Source organism: Drosophila sulfurigaster, chromosome 2L (genome assembly GCF_023558435.1).
Source record: "Drosophila sulfurigaster albostrigata strain 15112-1811.04 chromosome 2L, ASM2355843v2, whole genome shotgun sequence".
In the NCBI taxonomy this organism is placed as follows: Eukaryota; Metazoa; Arthropoda; class Insecta; order Diptera; family Drosophilidae; genus Drosophila; species Drosophila sulfurigaster.
This window is the reverse complement of record NC_084881.1, coordinates 2,648,587-2,667,315: the sequence shown is the minus strand read 5'-3', so window position 1 is coordinate 2,667,315 and position 18,729 is coordinate 2,648,587. Positions and strand designations below refer to the sequence as shown.

The following is an 18,729-nucleotide window of genomic DNA, read 5'->3' as shown; positions in this document are numbered from 1 at the left end:
AAGCAAAGTCCTCAAAAAAAAATTTTTAAATTAGTAGCGGGTAACTCACAGTCGAGCGTACTCGACTGTAAATTTCATATTAATAACAATAATAATAATATTATTATATCATTATTATTATTATTATTATTATTATTATTATTATTATTATTATTATTATTATTATTATTATTATTATTATTATTATTATTATTATTATTATTATTATTATTATTATTATTATTATTATATTATTATTATTATTATTATTATTATTATTATTATTATTATTATTATTATTATTATTATTATTATTATTATTATTATTATTATTATTATTATTATTATTATTATTATTATATTTGTCTTTTAATAATAATAATAATAAGACAAATATAGTGTGTTTTGTGAACACCTATTTTTATTAGGACGAAATAATTATGAGTATACGAAAAAGACAAATATGGTTGAACTACAGTAATTTTCCAAGCTTGCTTGCTATACACACTCTCAGTCGATACACTCCATACTGTAGCGTTGAACAGCACACTAGAAGAACTGCAACCATTACAATAGTTTTCAATGTCTGCAAAGGATTTCCGTGGTTTAACATTTCGTAAATGTAACTTCTTCCCAATCTAGTAAACGGAACATTCGACATCAATTGCGATAATTATTTTCACATTTTCCTTACCGATCTAATCCACCCAGCACATAATAAACATAAGTGAATATCACATAGAGCAAAGCCAAGCCAAATGGATATATAAAGTGCAGCAGTCGTGCAGGGTGCGCTACCAGTAAGTGATCCAAAGTGAAGAAAACCGGAGGCAAGCCATGAGTCCACACGTTGTAAATTCCACTAATAAGATTTTGTGGTTGCTTCTTAGGAAAAATGCAGGTCCAGTAAATAATAGAAATTATGTGCGTAAAAATTAAATTTATCCAATAACATGCCCAGTAGCACTTTAACATGCAACGCCGATTAACTGCGGGAATCAAATACTTTCATTACTTTCATTTCATTATTATTGTAAGTTCATAAATTATTTAATTTGCATATTTAGTTAAGTTAACCAATTTAATGCAGAAAAACATACAAAAATGCTTGCCCTTTCTTGCTCTCTATGAGATACCTGCTACACTCATTAATAAAAGCAAGAGTCTTGCTTAAGGATTTATATACCCTATAGTTTTAATTTTGGGACTCTCTTATAAATAGTACTAAACTTTTTGACTTAAAAGTGATGTAATAAAAAAGTATAGCTATATTTCTTATGCTCTCTAAGATCTACTGATTCATAAGCCCATACAGTCAGATATTTTGAAAAAAAGTTCAACGTCTACTTCTCTGTCTTTCACTTCGCAGGCATGTACTTTTATCTATAAATTTGAATCGCTCCAAAGTATTTAGAAATAAGTGTTTTGTCAATATTTTAAAATTCTATGTTTTGAAAAGAATGAACTATGTGATTTTCAAATATACATATGTATACATGGTAGGAACTTCATACAAAATGAAGACGGCAGCAAAATAGCTCGAATGGATTATCGAACACATATACCATTCAGCGTATAAGACATTGTAACTATATTTGTTGAATGTTACAAATTAACGATTTTTATTTTAAAAATAATAAATTTAAAAAAAGGGGAACAGTTTTTGTAACAAAAAGCGGATTATGATACAGATATTCGTAATATAAAACAACTCTGAAAGTGACCACAAACGCCACTAAATATTATTCATTATTATACCCGCTACCCATAGGGTAGAAGCGTATTATAACTTTGTGCCGGCAGGAAATGTAAAAGGAGGCAACTCCGACCCTTTAAAGTATATATATTCTTGTTCAGCGTCAACAGCTGAGACGTTATAGCCATCCCAGTCTGTCCATCTGTCTCAGAGGCTATAAGAGATTCTGCCCCCAAAAATCGACATATGTAAATCGAAGTCGCGAATTTTGTTAAATACAATCTATAGACTTTATGATTCCTGAAAGTTTGGTTGGGATCAGATAAAGAATTTCGAGCATATTCGACTATAGCTTTCTTACATGTTGCAGAATTATATTAACGCCAAGAGTAAATTCTATCATTTGGAATGTTGGTAAAAAATAGTTAAATTCGCCGAGTTTTGAGATTTTTTCAAAACTTTACGCCTATATTGTTAAACTAGTTTTATTCAAATTAGTATTTATAACCATTACTTATAGAGTATAAAGGTATTATAATTTTGTGCCAACAGGAAATCTATAAGTCAGGCAGAAAGAGGGATATCCGACCCTCTACAGTATCTACACATACATATATATGTTCTTGATCAGCTTAACGAGCCGAAACGATATATCCGTGAATGTCTGTCTGTCCGTCTGTATGACCATCTAGATCTCAGAAACTTTAAGAGATAGAGATATAATTCAGGTCTTTATCAATCGTAATGCTTGCTTTCAATCAGACTAAAATTATCCAAGAAAGTACTGCAAAAATACTAAAAATATAATAAGTGGTATATTTGGTATATCAATATAGTACCGCATTGAAAATATACCATAGACGGCAAAATATACCAGATTGTCAGCCAAAGCAACTAAGACCCCTAGTAAATAGTCGTTTTTGCCTATGCAAAAGTATTTCTTTAATAACTTCCACAATTCGTAACTCTAGTTTTAAAATTAGGCTTGTTATTCGATTTTTTTGTTTTGCGGGGGCGGAAGTGGGCGTGGCAAAAATTTGAAACAAACTTGATCTGCGTGCAAACATACCAAATGCTGTCGAAAAAAGAGATTATAGCTCTATCTCTTATAGTCGACAGACGGACAAACACACAGACACACAGACGGACATGACTAGACCGTCTCGGCTGTTGACGCTGATCAAGAATATATATACTTTATATGGTCGGAGATGCCTCCTTCTACCTGTTACTTAGTTGCTTTGACTGACAACCTGGTATATTTTGCACTCTATGGTATATTTTGAATGCACTACTATTATCAATACTTATAAATATGCTTTGGTATATTTTTAGTATTTTTAAGGTATATTAATTAAACAAATTATAAAACTGCTACAGCAATATTTTGCTTTTATTCAAAATGGGTAGTTAGTCGAATACACTCGACTGCAGCATTCTTACTTGTTATTTATTATAGTTATTATTTAAAAATTCTACAAGAAGTAAAAACTCGTTAACTTTTAGCTTACCAATACTTTCAGTACTTGCATGATAGATGGAAACGAAAATGGCACCACTAATGCTGGTAACACTGCATAATATAAAGCCCCAATTTGTTAAGTAAATAAAGACAGTTCCCCGCGAGAAAAATATGATGAGATAAGAGCACAATCCAGTTCCAAAGAAAATAGCCAATATCCATCGGTATATTAAAAAAAGCGCACGACTTCAGTTCCGATTGCCATTGAGATCTGAAGAAATCTTCTGGTGCATGATGATGAAGTCGAAGATGCACTAATTTAAATTCATCTCTGAAAGTCAAAGGTGCCTGACGCTGTTCAGTTAATTGTGCCATCTTCTCCGCTTAGCAACTGTCTCCTTACAGTGTTGCGTTCATTAAAATGGAGAATGTTTTGTAGAAAAAGTTTATTTGAAATATTTTTAATGTGAAGGTTATATCAAAGTAGAAATGTTATTTAAAACGCTTAAACTTAAGTGAGATTCCTATCCCCCCTTATTCTGCTCCTTGTTTTCAGTCTTTTTAACCGAGTTGCATAATTACCAGCTACATGTGTCTGTGCTCACTCAGGCTCCTCCACTTGGTCCTCTGCCTGAGCACGAGTCAGAGCCAGAGCCTTATTGCGGTCCCAGCCTTGATACACTGTGCGGAAAATTACGACATGTGCATGACATAATTTCCCTTTTGCCATTCCTCCTCAACATGACCGAGACGCTGATCCCACAGCGACGACATCGTCCTCTTGAGCCAAGCAGACACTTTTAATTGAGAGACACTTGGATGAGTTGTAGCGCGCAATTAAAATGCCATTACGTATAAAAACAAAGCTCAAGCTCACGAACAGTGGCCTGAATGTCGCTAAGAAATTACCTGTTACTTGCTCCCCAACTAAAGCGTTGTTCCTAGATCAGCAAAATTTTGAGCTTGCAGAAAGCCAAATTTTAGAGTGAGCATTTTAAAAAACCTCTATGACCTTAAATTTTACACGGAAATTGTAAATTTAGCCACACTACTCAAACATTTGCCTATTAAAAAAAGGATTGATCAAAAAAAATAAACAGATAAAATCAAATTCATTGCATATTTCTATGGCAATATGAAAATATCCCAAGCACATATTATTGCAACTTGGTTGCATAATTTTTTGATTTTAATATTTCATATACGGAGTCTTACGACTCCACAATATTAATTATTGCTATGTGTCAGACACTTTCTATTTATTATTTTTTTTAATTATCATACTTGATGCTTCTCATCACTCTGCCGATATGTGTGCGGAATAATAGGTTGTACTCGTATATTTTTTCGCATGTGGATCTGCTGAAAATTTTTCAAGACCGTTTATTTATAGTATATGGAGTTGCGCGAAAAAAAACACGATTTCGCTCATCTGGGAACAGCGCTTAAAGAAGAGTTTGGTATTTTCGCATTCAAAAAAGAATTATTTTCGAAGTAGAGTAACTGAATTCGAATCATATTTTCCAATTTGTAATTTCTAAACTCATATTGTATATAAGTTGTTTGACATGCAACAATTATATTGCATTTCATTATAAGTTAGGCAATATTTCGACACTCTTGGTTATCAAGAGGCTTTGGTTTCAGGGTTTCCGTTGACATGTCATTTCCAGGGTTTGCCTGAAATAGAGTTTGCCCTTCCACGTTTTATTTTTTTTTCCTTTTTCTGTAGTGTTGTTTATTCACTTCGTAGTTGCGATTTACTCGGACTATATCCATTTGCCCCACCCCCGCTTTCGATTGCTATGACGATGACTATGGCGACGGCTTACCTAGGCTGCTGTCCTGTCTAAAGTTTTTGCATACATTTCGTTGCCTGTATTTTTTGCCATTGCACAAATCCGCAGTTCTATCAAAATCACGTGTAACGACCACGGCCATGAGGATGCCCACTCCTCACCTGTGGGCTTTGGAAATGCAAATTTAGAGTAAAAAGTTCGCAGCGCCAACTCGATTCGTTCTCTATCTATCTTTCATTCATTCATCCGACTTTCGATTGCTCCTGCTCCAGCTACAATGTACTCCTGTTTCTGCTTCTGCACCATTTTTGTGTGTTACTCGTAGTTTATTTCTGTGGCATTCCAATTGATTTGCTGATTTGCGCATCAATCAAAGGAAATTTGCTTTCATGTGGCCCGATGTGGGGGTTTCCTTGAGGTGCTCGGAATTATATTGCGCTCGGATAGGAAATGAGCTTGGCATGTATTTCCAGTAAAACATTTTCTTGTTTAAGGCTTAGCAATCAAACAATAGCCAAGTTCTGTCAATTAGATTTATTGAACTAAGGTCGACATAAAAGTCAATTATGTGCTTACAAATTGATCTAAGTTTAAAGATTCGGTTCTCATAAATATCAAAGTATAATATCAACATCAAAAGCAATCTTCAAACATATAATACACAGGCAAGTTGGAGTCGTGTGGGTACAAGACAGAGCTCTGGCAATCTCTCTCTCACCAGCAGACGCGATCAGCCAGCGCTAACTCAAAGGGTCGTTCGGTTTATCTTGTGAGCTTTCCGCTTTCAAGCTTTTGTAGTTGTTTCAGTCTTGTTTCGATCTCTGTTTTCTTATTGCTATCTTGAAATGCAGATGCGCACTCACGTGTTCAATTATTCTGCATGTATGTAAAAACAGACTAAAACCCATTTCTCAATTAGCACAATTATTCTTATTTGAGTTTTGCGCTCCTTTTTTCCGCTACCCATAGGGTTGGTTTGTCTGTCTGTGCATCTACATTATCATTTAGCTGTGATCAGAGTAAGTTATTAAAGAAATCATTTTATGGGCTGCTGACGAGTCTTGGATGCTTTGGCTGATATTCTGCTATATTTTTAAATAGGTATGTAAGTATCATGAAGTCACTTCTTTGACGCATATGTATATTCGCATAGGTATATTTTTATAATAATATCACACTGTTTTGATTTTTATTGAAAATGGGTAGCGCGTGGATATAACTTTGTACTGGGAGGAAATGTATGCAACAGGTAGAAGGAGACTTTTCCGACCCTATAAAGTATATATATTCTTGATCAGCATTAGCAGCCGATTTATATAATATAACTTTGTACTGGGAGGAAATGTATGCAACAGGTAGAAGGAGACTTTTCCGACCCTATAAAGTATATATATTCTTGATCAGCATTAGCAGCCGATTTAGCTTTGTCTGTATATCCGTCTGTCTGTCTGTCTGTCAGTCCGTCCGTCCGTATGAAACACTGTATCTTAGACTTTAAGAGATAGAGCAATAATTTTTTTTTCGTTAGGATTTGTTTTGCCACGCCCACTTCTGCCCCCGAAAATCAACAAAAATAATAATAACAAACGTAATTTTAGCTAGAGTCGCGAATTCTTGCATATATAATAACATCTATAATAATAATTGTAATTGTGATTCCTGATTCGGTTGCGATCAGATAAAAATTGTGGAAGTTATTAAAAAAATACTTTCTCACAGTCGAGCACACTCGACTGTAGTTTTCATACTTATTTTAATTTTAATTTTAAGAATTATACTAAATGTACTTAGAGAGACAAAAATTAAGATTTAAGATTTTTTGGATCTTTTAAAGAGAAATTTTGAAATAAGATTTTTTAGGTTGAAACAATCTTAAGTTAAGATTTTTATGCTAAATGCTAAGTAAGTAGAGATGTCGTAAATCATTGTGCCATGTGAACGTTGGGCTCGGGTTCAAACTCTAATCGATAATAGTGTAAATATTTTGAAGGACACTTGTATCTATTGTCATAATGCTTTTTTGATATTTTCGATAATGCTGTATGCTGTATTATCGATAATACCAATATTCGATCGAAATAATATTCAGCGCTACCCATAGTGCATATAGAAGGGGAATAAGAGACGGATCATAAAAACGGTCTTACACATATAAATGATACTTCTAGTGTAAATCTTAAATTGCTTAATATACATGCTGGTTCATTAAATTGTGCTACTAGGTGAACTACTCATCGCATAATCCGTAATTTCATTGGACTAGGACTTACAATGGCAGCCAATAATGATTTGTAATCTGTGCCAGTTACCATGCACAGGACATAGGAGCAAGGACCGAGCCACGAGTAGATATGTACGGCAAATGGTGCCTTGGCATGCCGCCCACAAGCTCGGTACAAAATTCAATTTGCAAGGACCCGGCGCATTGACATGCAGGTCGCAAACGTCATCATCATTATCATTGTCAGTTAGCTGGCAGTTTGCCATCAAAATTGGCGGATTGGAGGCCTTTAAGTGCGTGTCGTAGAGCCAAGTCAAGGGTTAACCGAGCAAAATGTGAGTGAGAGAACTTCCTCTCTCTCTCCCCTCTCTCACACGGGCAACGTCATAGCCGCCATTTCACCTTATCGCCATTTACCAAGCACTTCTTTAAACCAACTAAGTACGACTATTGCTCTAGACGTCGAGTTGCGTTAAGGGTTACTTTAAGCTACGTTATTGCAAGCAAGGTAACAATTTCCTACTCCACTTCGCCAGCTTCGTGTCTCTCACGTGTCATTATCTTAATTTAAGGCAGTCGAGAACCACGCCATCACACCAACTGTGGGGCGTCTCTCCAATACATATGTATGTACATGTATGTGTTACCTTCTTTCAGCTCTCATATCTCTTACTTGAATACACAATTACGTGGTTCATGTGTATATGTGTACTCGTGTGTGTGTGTTACTGTGAGCACTGTGGGTGGTAAAAATTAAATTTCTCATGCTAAGACACGACGATATCGCTGCACATCATTATAGAGTCCGTAGCTTGTTACTATGCGAGGGGCTGTATGACAACACAACTTCAGATTCGTCTCGACTACCGGTGTGTTGAGGGTGTAGCAACTTTGTCATTATGTCAGCTAAAAGTCGACCTTTCTTTTCGCTATCTGAGTAAAAAAAGTTCGCCATCTGGATTGCAGCATTGGAATCGTTCCATTTAGTTTCTAATAATTGATATTCGATATTCCGTTAGTCATGTAAAAGTAAACCGATGTGTTGTGTATTTGGAAGCAAACATTATTTTTTTTTTTTAGTTTAAATTCAACAACATTAAACAAGAAATAATAAATATTGCCACAAATATTATATATTGTACACATATTATTCATATTATACTAGAACTAATTTTAAAATTGTAAATAATGCTTTCGTATCTTGTATTGTAGTGTATTGCATATTCGATGTCTCTCAGTGCTCCTTTAAAGCTCTTGTTTTTACTGTATTATTAGACTCCGGGGACTTCTCGCTTGCAATTTGCAATCTTTCCTTGAGCGTGTGCTGTGACAGTTTTTGTATAAATATATTTATCAAATAAAAAACATAAATACACAAGAGCATTGCATCTAGATTCAAGAATGTTTGTCTATATCTCCTCTTAAGTGTGGGCTCTGTTTGTAGTGTGGCATAATGAGGCCAGTGCACTGGTAGTCGGGAGTCGTAAAGTGAGTTTGAGTATATCAACATTTTATTGCACATGAATTTCAAATTTCCAGCTCGCTGTGCTTATATGCACGATAACATATGCATATGTTCATGGAAATCAACCGAAGTGTCGCATTTGATAGGCCCACTACATGCATACACCCATCTGCCCACACTCACATTTAAACACACACGTACACACACATACATATGTATAAGCATATTTATTTGCGTACATGTTTATCCTGATGTTATTGCATTTGCTGCACAAATTTGTTAGCTAAATGTGCAAATTAATGCAATTTGAATACACAATACATATTTTCTCTTTTCGCAAATCGCTTTATACTGTGAATATTCTATAAGAACCACTAAAAAATAAATTAAGCAAACAGTTTCCATTAGCCTTAATAATCAGTAAGATTTTGTGAGTGAGCTTTTTAGTTTTAATGAAATCGATTAAGAATTCGAACTAAAATTATTGCGATATAAAGGCTAAAAAACAAATATGGATTAAAAGCAGTCTTTAAAAATGTAATTGATATATTTCATTAACAAGAGAATGGGGTAAATAAAAATTTTCCACGCAGCATTTCTTAAACTGCCACGAATGAGTGCAAACAATTGGAAATGCATATTGACAATGTGCATAAATGAAAGCGGACAACTATAGCTCACACACGGACACACACACACGCACACAGTCACATACATACAGAGACAATCAATTATGCAATGCGAAAAGCCAAGTCGTGTCCACAGACTCGGAATTCAGAAGCAGAACGAAAAATCGAAAGGCATTTGCGTCAATTTCTCAATAAGGCTCTGAAGCGGATGGTGGCCATCGAGACGGTCAGGCCCGAGGAAGAGTGCAGTGGGGAGAGGGGCTCAAAGTGGACGCCTGCAATGCGCCAGACTGGCTTTAGTACTCCTTCCTCCACCATATGTTCCCCTTCGACCTGTCGGTCCTGGCTTGAGCTCAGGGACAACAACAACTTTTTTATTGACAAAGAGAAGAACTGTCGACTGACGATTTTCATTGAATATTTTTGGCCGTATTGCAAGTAGAGCCGTAATACGCAAATGTGAGTGAGTATATGTATGCTTCTCTGTGTGTTTGTGTGTCGGTTTTCCAGTATCCTGAGCGTCAGAAGTTTGGGCCAAAGGCTACAAAACAGTTTACATACCAACAACAAAAGGCGCCTACAGGACCGTCTCACAGAATTTTGCTGACCCCAATATTTGCAGAACTTTTCAGCAACAATTTCGTTATGCGATTTGCCAGCTATAACCACACTCCTCCCATGACTCAATCGAGCCGATGTACTCAAAGTACCCGCCATGCCCCTCACTGCTAGCCCCTCCTCCCGTTGTCCGATTCGGCTGTCATAAATGCCTGCAGTTTGATAGTTGTTCTGCAGCGAAAGTGTTTTTGGCTTGTGCAAGTGGCTGAAGTTGCTCAGTTTTGTTGGTTTATTGGTTTGATTTGATGTCAAACTTTAGCATTGCCTTTGCTACAGTTTCCGTTTCCGTTTCAGCTCCGGCTTCGGCTTCGGCTTCGACTTTCTCTACCACTTCTCCCACCCAGCACGACAGGCGCAATCTCGGTGCTTGTCTCGAATAGTCAATTTCATGCTTCAAGGTACAATTCAAAGGTTCAGCTGCAGGTTATTCATAGGTTAACATAGTTGAATTTTGAACCACATTGTATGCGATACCCATTAAATTTACCACTGTGCGAGCACTGAGTCGAAACATTAACAGCAACTGCGCCACAGGTCCTAGAAAAACTGGCTACCAGGTTCATACTTACCGAGAATCCACTCAGGTTAACTGATTATTTGATTAACAATTTGATTCCAATCTAAGCAAAATTAACATTTAATGTGATGTCGGCATGGAGAGTGAATTGTTAGAGAAAATTATACAAATTATACAACCAGTCAAAAAAACTAGAAAAAATTTTAATCCATGAATGAGTGATCAATATTAAACAAGTAATAAAACTACAATCGAATGTGCTACCCAAATTTATATACCAAAAAAAATACTAAAATATGCCGACGGATACAAAATATATCAACGCAACTAAAGCCTGATTGCAGTAGGCACATTTTGCCATTCTTTTATATTTTCTACAATTTTTATCAGATGGCAACCAAATTTTCAGGAATCATAAATACTGTTCTTATTATAGTATCGCTTAAGAGAAGAGTATCACATAAATGCTTTCTTGCAGTACTCGTAATAGAGGAGGCTCTTAAACTAAATAAGTGTAGCAAACATTATTTACCTCTTCTGAAATATTGAATAATAAGTATGAGAATTCAAAACAGATAGCAAAGAGATTTTTTAAACCAACTCATTTTGAGTCAAATGTTTAAAATGAATATATGATGATGACCAAAATACTATGAATAACAAACAAGCCAGCTTCTTATTTTATTGAATTAAGTGAGCGTTGTCAATGCTAAATACTAAATTCAACAATAAAATGCACACTATGAGATAGAAGATAATATTGCTTAAAGACTGTCCCAAATTTTGATAACTTCAATAATAAAATTATTTTTGTTTTCGAATTGAAAAGGAATGTCAATATTTAGTCAGCATTACAATATTCTGTTTATGAAATGTGCTAAATAAGAACAACTGGCTGCAGGTCATTGCCTAAGTGAAACGTCTTTCAATTACTAAATAGAGATTGTTGCAATTTTCCAGCAAGAACGAGTAATTTAATTCATTTCGTTAACATATAAACCTAATGTATATTATGAGTACAGTGTCCCAGGATATAAATGACATTATTAATTGACTGACAAAAAGCAAAATTTATACACAATGCGTACACGACAATGTTTAATAATTGTGCATTTACAAAGATACATTTCAAGTCAATTTACTTGAAACGAGTAGAAGTTGTCTTTTTCATTACGAAGCAGACCAAGTACACCATTATCTCATATACAGCTTCAAGTGCATGTTGTGATTTGATGTGACTAATTATTTTCAAATTTGATGAAAACTTAATAGGAAATGTATGTCAAATATTGATTTCTTGAACTATCTCCATAGCCCAAAGTGAATAATATCAACAAATCATTTATTTGTGTACTGCAAAAACAGGGTTGCAAAATTCGATTTAAACGTTCCAAATATAATTGTATTTGAACAAAATGCTATTCCGTTTTATACAAGTACACTAGACTGTAGTTTTCTTTTCACAACATGCACAGAGTTATGTTGAAGTTGGATAGATATGAAGCCGCAGGGTAGATTTAACACACATGACGTGAATAACAGAATATCACAAAGGGACTTAGGATTCAAGCTAACATTTACTGTCCGTATGCAAAAGGGATTTCTGTTTTCTATTATCAGGAGAATGTTATGATTTATTATTAGCGGGTTCAAGACTTTGCCGAACCCATAAATTGCGGCCCATTGTAAAGGGTGCAAAGGCCTTTGGCATTGCCGCCTCAGCCGGCAGCAGTTAAGTCAATTAATTGGCTTTAGATTTATTAGTTCAATTTTTCTCTTCTCATAGTGCGTGCAGACATATATATATATATATACATATATGTACATATATGAACGTACATATGTAAGTGCTGTGATTTATTGTGCGAAGAACTCAATAGAAAGACACGCATGCTCAGCTTAGTTTTATACCCACTAACCATAGGGTAGAAGGGTGTTATAACTTTGTGCCGGCAGGAAATGTATGTAACAGGTAGAAGAAGGCATCTCCGACCCTATAAAGTATATATATTCTTGATCGGCATCAACAGCCGAGACGATCTAGCCATGTCCGTCTGTGTGTCTGTCCGTCTGTGTGTCTGTCCGTCTGTCCGTCTATCCGTGTGAAACACTGGATCTCAGAGACTATAAGAGATAGAGCTCTAATTTCGACAGCATTTGTTATGTTTGCACGCAGATCAAGTTTATTTCAAATTTTTGCCACGCCCACTTCCGCCCCGCAAATCAAAAAAATCGAATAACAAGCGTAACTTTAGAGCTGCGAATTTTGGTATAGACAATAATAACAATAGTATTTATGATTCCTGAAAATTTGGTTGCGATCAGATAAAAATTGTGGAAGTTATTAAAGAAATACTTTTGTATGGGCAAAAACGCCTACTTACTAGGGCTCTTAGTTGCTTTGGCCGATAATCTGGTACATTGTGCCGTCTATGGTATATTGTGAATGGTGTACTATATCGATATACCAAACATACCATTTGGCATATTTTTAGTATTTTTTTAGTATTTTCGATATATTTTGAAAATAATACCGCAATATTTTGCCTTTATTAAAAATGGGTAGCGGGTATCTCATAGTCGAGCACACTCGACTGTAGCTTTCTTACTTTTTCTCTTTGCGTACTAATATAAGCGTAAGTATTTCAAATTTTAGTTCTCTAATATAAAACTATTTTCCATGATTGAACTAATTGCAGCTCGCGAAGTTGGCCTTTTCGTTCGTAACACTTGTTCAAAAATTCAATTTGGCTGCAAAAATGGAACGAAAATAAGTTTGGAGAAATGTTCATAAACATCAACGTTTTAACTTATCTAAATAACACAATTTTCAAGTTGTACCATAAAAATGATGTAGATTTCAAAAGTATATGTTGAAATTCTTTAAATAATATGATATTTTGTCTTTTGGACAGTAAATATTTGACAAGTGTCAGTTTACAGTTACTTTTCAATTGCCAAGCGACAGGTGCGTAAATACGAAATTATGGTTGTAGGCCTAACAGTGAGCATTGCCAATAAATCTGTGAATATTTTATGTGTGCCAACTTGCAGTTGTTATAAATTCCAAAAGTGACAAAGCTTTTCTTACTAGTTTATTGAATTCTCAATCGATTTGTAAAATATTGGGTCAAGGCTGACTTTAGCTCAAATGAGAATGCAAATTAAATATTCTGACCCGCTCATGTTACGCACTTATAAAAGGACAACAATGGGCATGCAACATCAGTTGAAAAGCCTTATCCTGCTTTACTACAGCAACATGTTTCGAAAATATTTGAGAGAATCTTCTGATTCAAAAGAGCTGCTGGTCTCTCGAGAAGCATTCAAATTCGTGAGTTATGGACACACATTGATCGGCTGGAGATCGCCAACCAAGAAGAGATTATACGATACGATGTATCAAGTGTTTTCTGGCATCATCATCTCTTTTAATATATATCTGCCAATTGAATTGATGATAAGTTATGTATATGAGAGAATTCGAAAACTTTACACCAGGAGAACTCATTACGTCGGCTCAGTTGATGTTCAATTTACTGAGTTGCTATGCTAAAGCTGCTATTCTTTACTTCAACTTGTGGAGATTTGAAAAGGCCAAAGAAATATTGGATGAAATGGACAAGAATTGCACCAAGAATGCAGAGAAGTTGCAAATAAATCGATCTGTCGTACTATGCAACAGTATTTTCTTCATCGTCTTTGTCATTTACGATATGTACAATGTATCAATTTTATGGACAGCCTTAATTAATGGAGTGTTTATAATCCCATATTAAATTGGCATGATGAAACTTGGAAGTTGTTGCTTTCTTCTCTTATTGAATTTATTTTAGTATATTTTCCTGCCTGTTATAACAATGAGGCTGATATCTACCCTGTAATCTATGGATTGACTATTCGTCTGAACATGAGAACTACGAGGAGTTGACTGGATGCATCAAGGATCACAAGCGCCTTTTAGAGTAAAATCTATAGCACATATATCAGATCTTTAAATTACTTAATCTCTTTTCAGATAATTCAACATCTTAAGACTGCTTATTTCACGCACGATCTTCATTCAGTTTTTATTTATGGGCGTCGTATTGGGACTTTGCCTGACAATTGGGACTTTGCTTGAATCTGGTATAATGTTCCCTCTTAGGGATAATTTGGAATCTGGCACTGTATCGATATAACAAATATACCGTTTGGTATATTTTTAGTATTTTTGTAGCATTTTCGGTATATTTTGAAAATAATACCGGAATATTTGGCTTAATTCAAAATGGGTAGCGGATATCTCACAGTCGAGCACACTCGACTGTAGCTTTCTTACTTGTTGATTTTAGGCGGGACTTATTCTAGAAAAGGTGTAGTGGGGTTTTTTGTTTTTTTATATAAATAGATGTATTGTTTTAAATATAAGACTCATGCGAATACCTGTCGTCTGTGTGCCTTCATGGCATGGACAAGTCATTGCGTGCGAAGCGAAGCTATAAAACGAGTTTCCGTTTTGCATTGAATTAGTTTTAGTGTCAAGTGAAGAGCAGCAATCATTGCTGACAGTTCTTTCAGTTATTTGTGCTATTTAATTATTAAATAGACTACAACCAACCAAACTCAATGATTGCTCCACCGGAAAGTGGATAATACAGTTTTCACCTAATAGCAGTTTCGCATATCTTGCTGCTCCCAATACCAAATTATTAAAACTACATAGCTATGAAGTTCGGACAAAATAATTCGTGTTCGGTTGCTTAAGAATTTTCCATCGTTATGGATTACAATTGGTTCGTTTTTATTGATTTTAAATTTGCCTAAATTCGACAAAGCATATCCACATCATCATCGTTGGTATATGGTAAGCCTCACACTGTCGTTGAATGTGTTGCACTTGCGACTACTTGAAATGCATTTTCCATCTGCATCTGAGGCCGTGGTATAATAACTTAAAATCCCATAATAAAGCTACTTACATCTTCCACTAGATCTTCGGCAGGGCCGTTGCCAAACAATAACAATTTTTCGTTGGATTGGGCTGTGGCTCGAATTGACTTGCAGCGTTAGCCACAAATGTGCAACTCAAGTCAAGTCAAGTGCATACGTCACCAGCTTCTCATTCAGCTAGCTACATACATACATAGGTCGAACGGCATTTCTTTTCACTCCTTTCACTCTTTTTACTTTTTATTTATCCGCTTTTCAATATATGGAGAAGGCAAGGGATAAAAAGCTCTATCCTGCTGAGCGAGTGGATTAAGATTGAATTCTACTCGGCATTTTTTTCTGTGCTATCTCATCGTTGTCAGGTATTAAGAGTCATCTATTGCAGTGGATATGAGAGTGCAGAAGTACGTTCGTTGTACACACATATGCTCACTCACAAATGGCTGCTAAAAATATTTTCATGTTGAGATAGAAATATTTCCTATAGAAATTGGAAACGTTTTTACCATTGTGTGGCTCGAACGGATGTTGTACAGTTATTGGAATGTCTGCTCACTCCCCCCATCGTGCCTTCTAACTATGGGCTATTAGTAGCTATTATTATACCCTATGTGTATATAAAAGGGCATACAATCTTCAAGAAAGAAATCCCACAAATCTCACAAAATTCCTATAAATAGGTGTGTTTGTATTTTAATATATCCGAATTGAGAACCAAACTCTGGAAATTGAAATCTAAACAGGTTAATTTGTACAGGGTACTTTACAGTGAAATACAGTAAGTTCGAAAGTTCTAACGTCCTATAGTATTTCAGAGTATTTATTTTGTAGTTGCTATTTCTATTGTTCACTGTCCTTCATCGACAGGAAATGGTAAACTTATTTCTCTTATTAATTTCTGTTGGCAATTTGTGCAGCAGCTGCCAAATGTTGCACAGATAAATCAGCGTTGCTGTGGTTGCCTTTTATCTGCGCACTTTACTCACTTCACTATCTTTTTCCCTACCCCTTCCATCTTTTTGAACCCCGCCAAGCTGTGCTACAATTTGTCCAATTGCTCGCATACTTGCTTAAGTACCCGTTCTGGAACGCTTCAGACAAATTAAGATCCCCGTTCTTTCCCCCGACGAGAATCATTCGCTACGGGATGGCAAGCAGCCAGTCAAAACAGGACTCGGACGACAGTTTTCGAAGAACTACTCGTATTTGCCATAGCTTCAAGCTGCAAAGCTAACAAAGCTTGAGGAATTCTTTAGTTCAAATTGCATAACGAAAGAATATTTGGATGTACATATGTAACTAATCGACTAAATCTGAATATGTTCGACCCGCTACCCATTTCCAATAAAAGCAAAACATTGCGGTACAATTTAATTAAACTATAGCAGATTGTTATATATATGAATATTATCTAATGTCAATCAAATTTTCAGCAATTCTATATATTGTTATTATTGTTGTACCACATTATACCATAATAAACAAGTAAGGTAGCTACAGTCGATAGTAACAAGTAAGAAAGCTACAGTCGAGTGTGCTCGACTGTGAGATACCCGCTACCTATTTTGAATAAAAGAAATATATTGTGCGGTATATTTGGTAGATCGATATAGTACCGCATTCAAAATATACCATAGACGGTACAATATACCAGATTGTCGGCCAAAGCAACTAAGCCCCTAGTAAGTAGGCGTTTTTTCCCATACAAAAGTATGTCTTTAATAACTTCGACAATTTTTATCTGATCACAAACAAATTCTCAGGAATCATAACTACTATAGTTATTATTGTATTTACCAAAACTCGCAACTATAGCTTTAAAATTACGATTGTTATTCGATTTTTTTGATTTGCGGGGGCGGAAGTGGGCGTGGAAAAAATTTGAGACAAACTTGATCTGCGTACAAACATAAGAAATGCTGCTGAAAAAAATTAAAGCTCTATCTCTTATAGTCTTTGAGATCAAAGTGTTCATACGGACAGACACACAGACGGACATGGCTAGATCGTCTCGGCTGTTGACGCTGATCAAGAATATATATACTTTATAGGGTCGGAGATGCCTTCTTCTACCTGTTACATACATTTCCTGCCGGCACAAAGTTATAATACCCTTCTTCTACCCTATGGGTAGCGGGTATAAAAATAATACATGGATATACTAGTATATTGAGTACAAAATATACTAGACAACCAAAGCAGCTACGAACCGACTCTAGCAACAACGCGTTGTTTTATAAATTCTACAAATTTTATCTGAGCTGAGATGTACATATGTTTTCACGGTTGGACGGACAGACAGACGGTCGTCTCGGTTGTTGACGCTGATGAAGAATAGTGTCGAAGAAGAGTCCTTCTGCCTATTATATATATGAACACCTAAATCATAGAGACTATATGATATAGAGATATAAGATTGTTTCAAATTTCACAACTCCCACTTTTCCCCAGAAAATCAATAAATATCGAATATCAAGTATATATGGCTGATTGGCATATTTCTAATGTCAAACTATATATATTAAGATACAAATTTTTTTATGTTAGAACCTTTTTCAGTGTAGGCAATTGTATTTGTAGCTACTAATTATTTATCTAAGCCCCTATTTTAAAAAGAGACAAACTCAATTATATCTCAATTGGCGGCTAATTCAATCCATTGCCACGAATTTGAAATACTTGTCCACTGCTAACCAAATGGTAACCAAAATATTTCATGTCACTTAAATTAGTTAATTTTTGTGCAAAAATTCAAAAATAAATGTGCGTACTGCGGTTGTTGCAGCACTTTCTCTTGCCAATTCGTATAGCCGCATAATTATTATTCTGTTTTTCAATATTTAATTTGTTGTCGCCTCTAATACAGCTCTAACATGGTCCCATCGATCGTCCTCCCCTAACCCTGGCAACGGGTCATTTATAATGTGGCAATATTTCTAATTAAAGGTTGCAAACGAAATCAAAACAACCGCGAACCCGAAACGCAGCAGGACATCCTCCCAACTGGAGCTATACTCTCAGTGGTGTGGGTATCTGTAGTTGTTTGTGTTTGGGTTTGTGTTTTTCTGTGTGTATGTGTAGACTGACATGACTGCGTGTATATGCTTTTAGGTTTCACATAATTTATGCATCGATGCTAAATGTTGCTGAGGTTTTTGCGTTGATTTTATGAAATTGGTGTCGCTTTGAACTGCAATGGGGACTACCATATAGTGCAGCGAAGTCATATTAACTACATATTTTATATTTTCAAACTCCGTACTCGAATAATTAAACAACGTTTTCCTCAACCCGATGCATAATTGTTCGACTGATCACACATAGCCGTCCCGAATCGAAGTCGTACACACTCTCCACATACATGTGAAGGTGACGTAAAAATTGACTTCATTCTGGTTCAATGGTTCACAA

The 18,729-nt window shown here is 35.4% G+C and overlaps 1 protein-coding gene and 1 long non-coding RNA gene across 3 annotated transcripts; both read right to left on the bottom strand.

Annotated features, from left to right (window-relative positions):
• Positions 1-375: 375 nt before the first annotated feature.
• Positions 376-3,635, bottom strand: LOC133850663 (protein rolling stone). The gene is given in 4 exon segments (XM_062286806.1): positions 376-617; positions 674-968; positions 3,187-3,379; positions 3,381-3,635. Coding segments are annotated over 4 exon segments (786 nt in total). The 5' UTR covers positions 3,513-3,635; the 3' UTR covers positions 376-451.
• A 4,718-nt stretch (positions 3,636-8,353) lies between these two features.
• LOC133850047 (uncharacterized) lies at positions 8,354-10,557 on the bottom strand. Of its 2 annotated transcripts, none has more exons than XR_009895575.1 (3): positions 10,344-10,557; positions 9,813-10,286; positions 8,354-8,481 (listed from the first exon to the last, which is right to left on the bottom strand). It is a non-coding gene; the product is annotated as an uncharacterized LOC133850047 (long non-coding RNA). The 2 variants fall into 2 exon arrangements; XR_009895576.1 differs by having other exon boundaries at positions 10,357-10,557.
• Between the last annotated feature and the right edge of the window lie 8,172 nt (positions 10,558-18,729).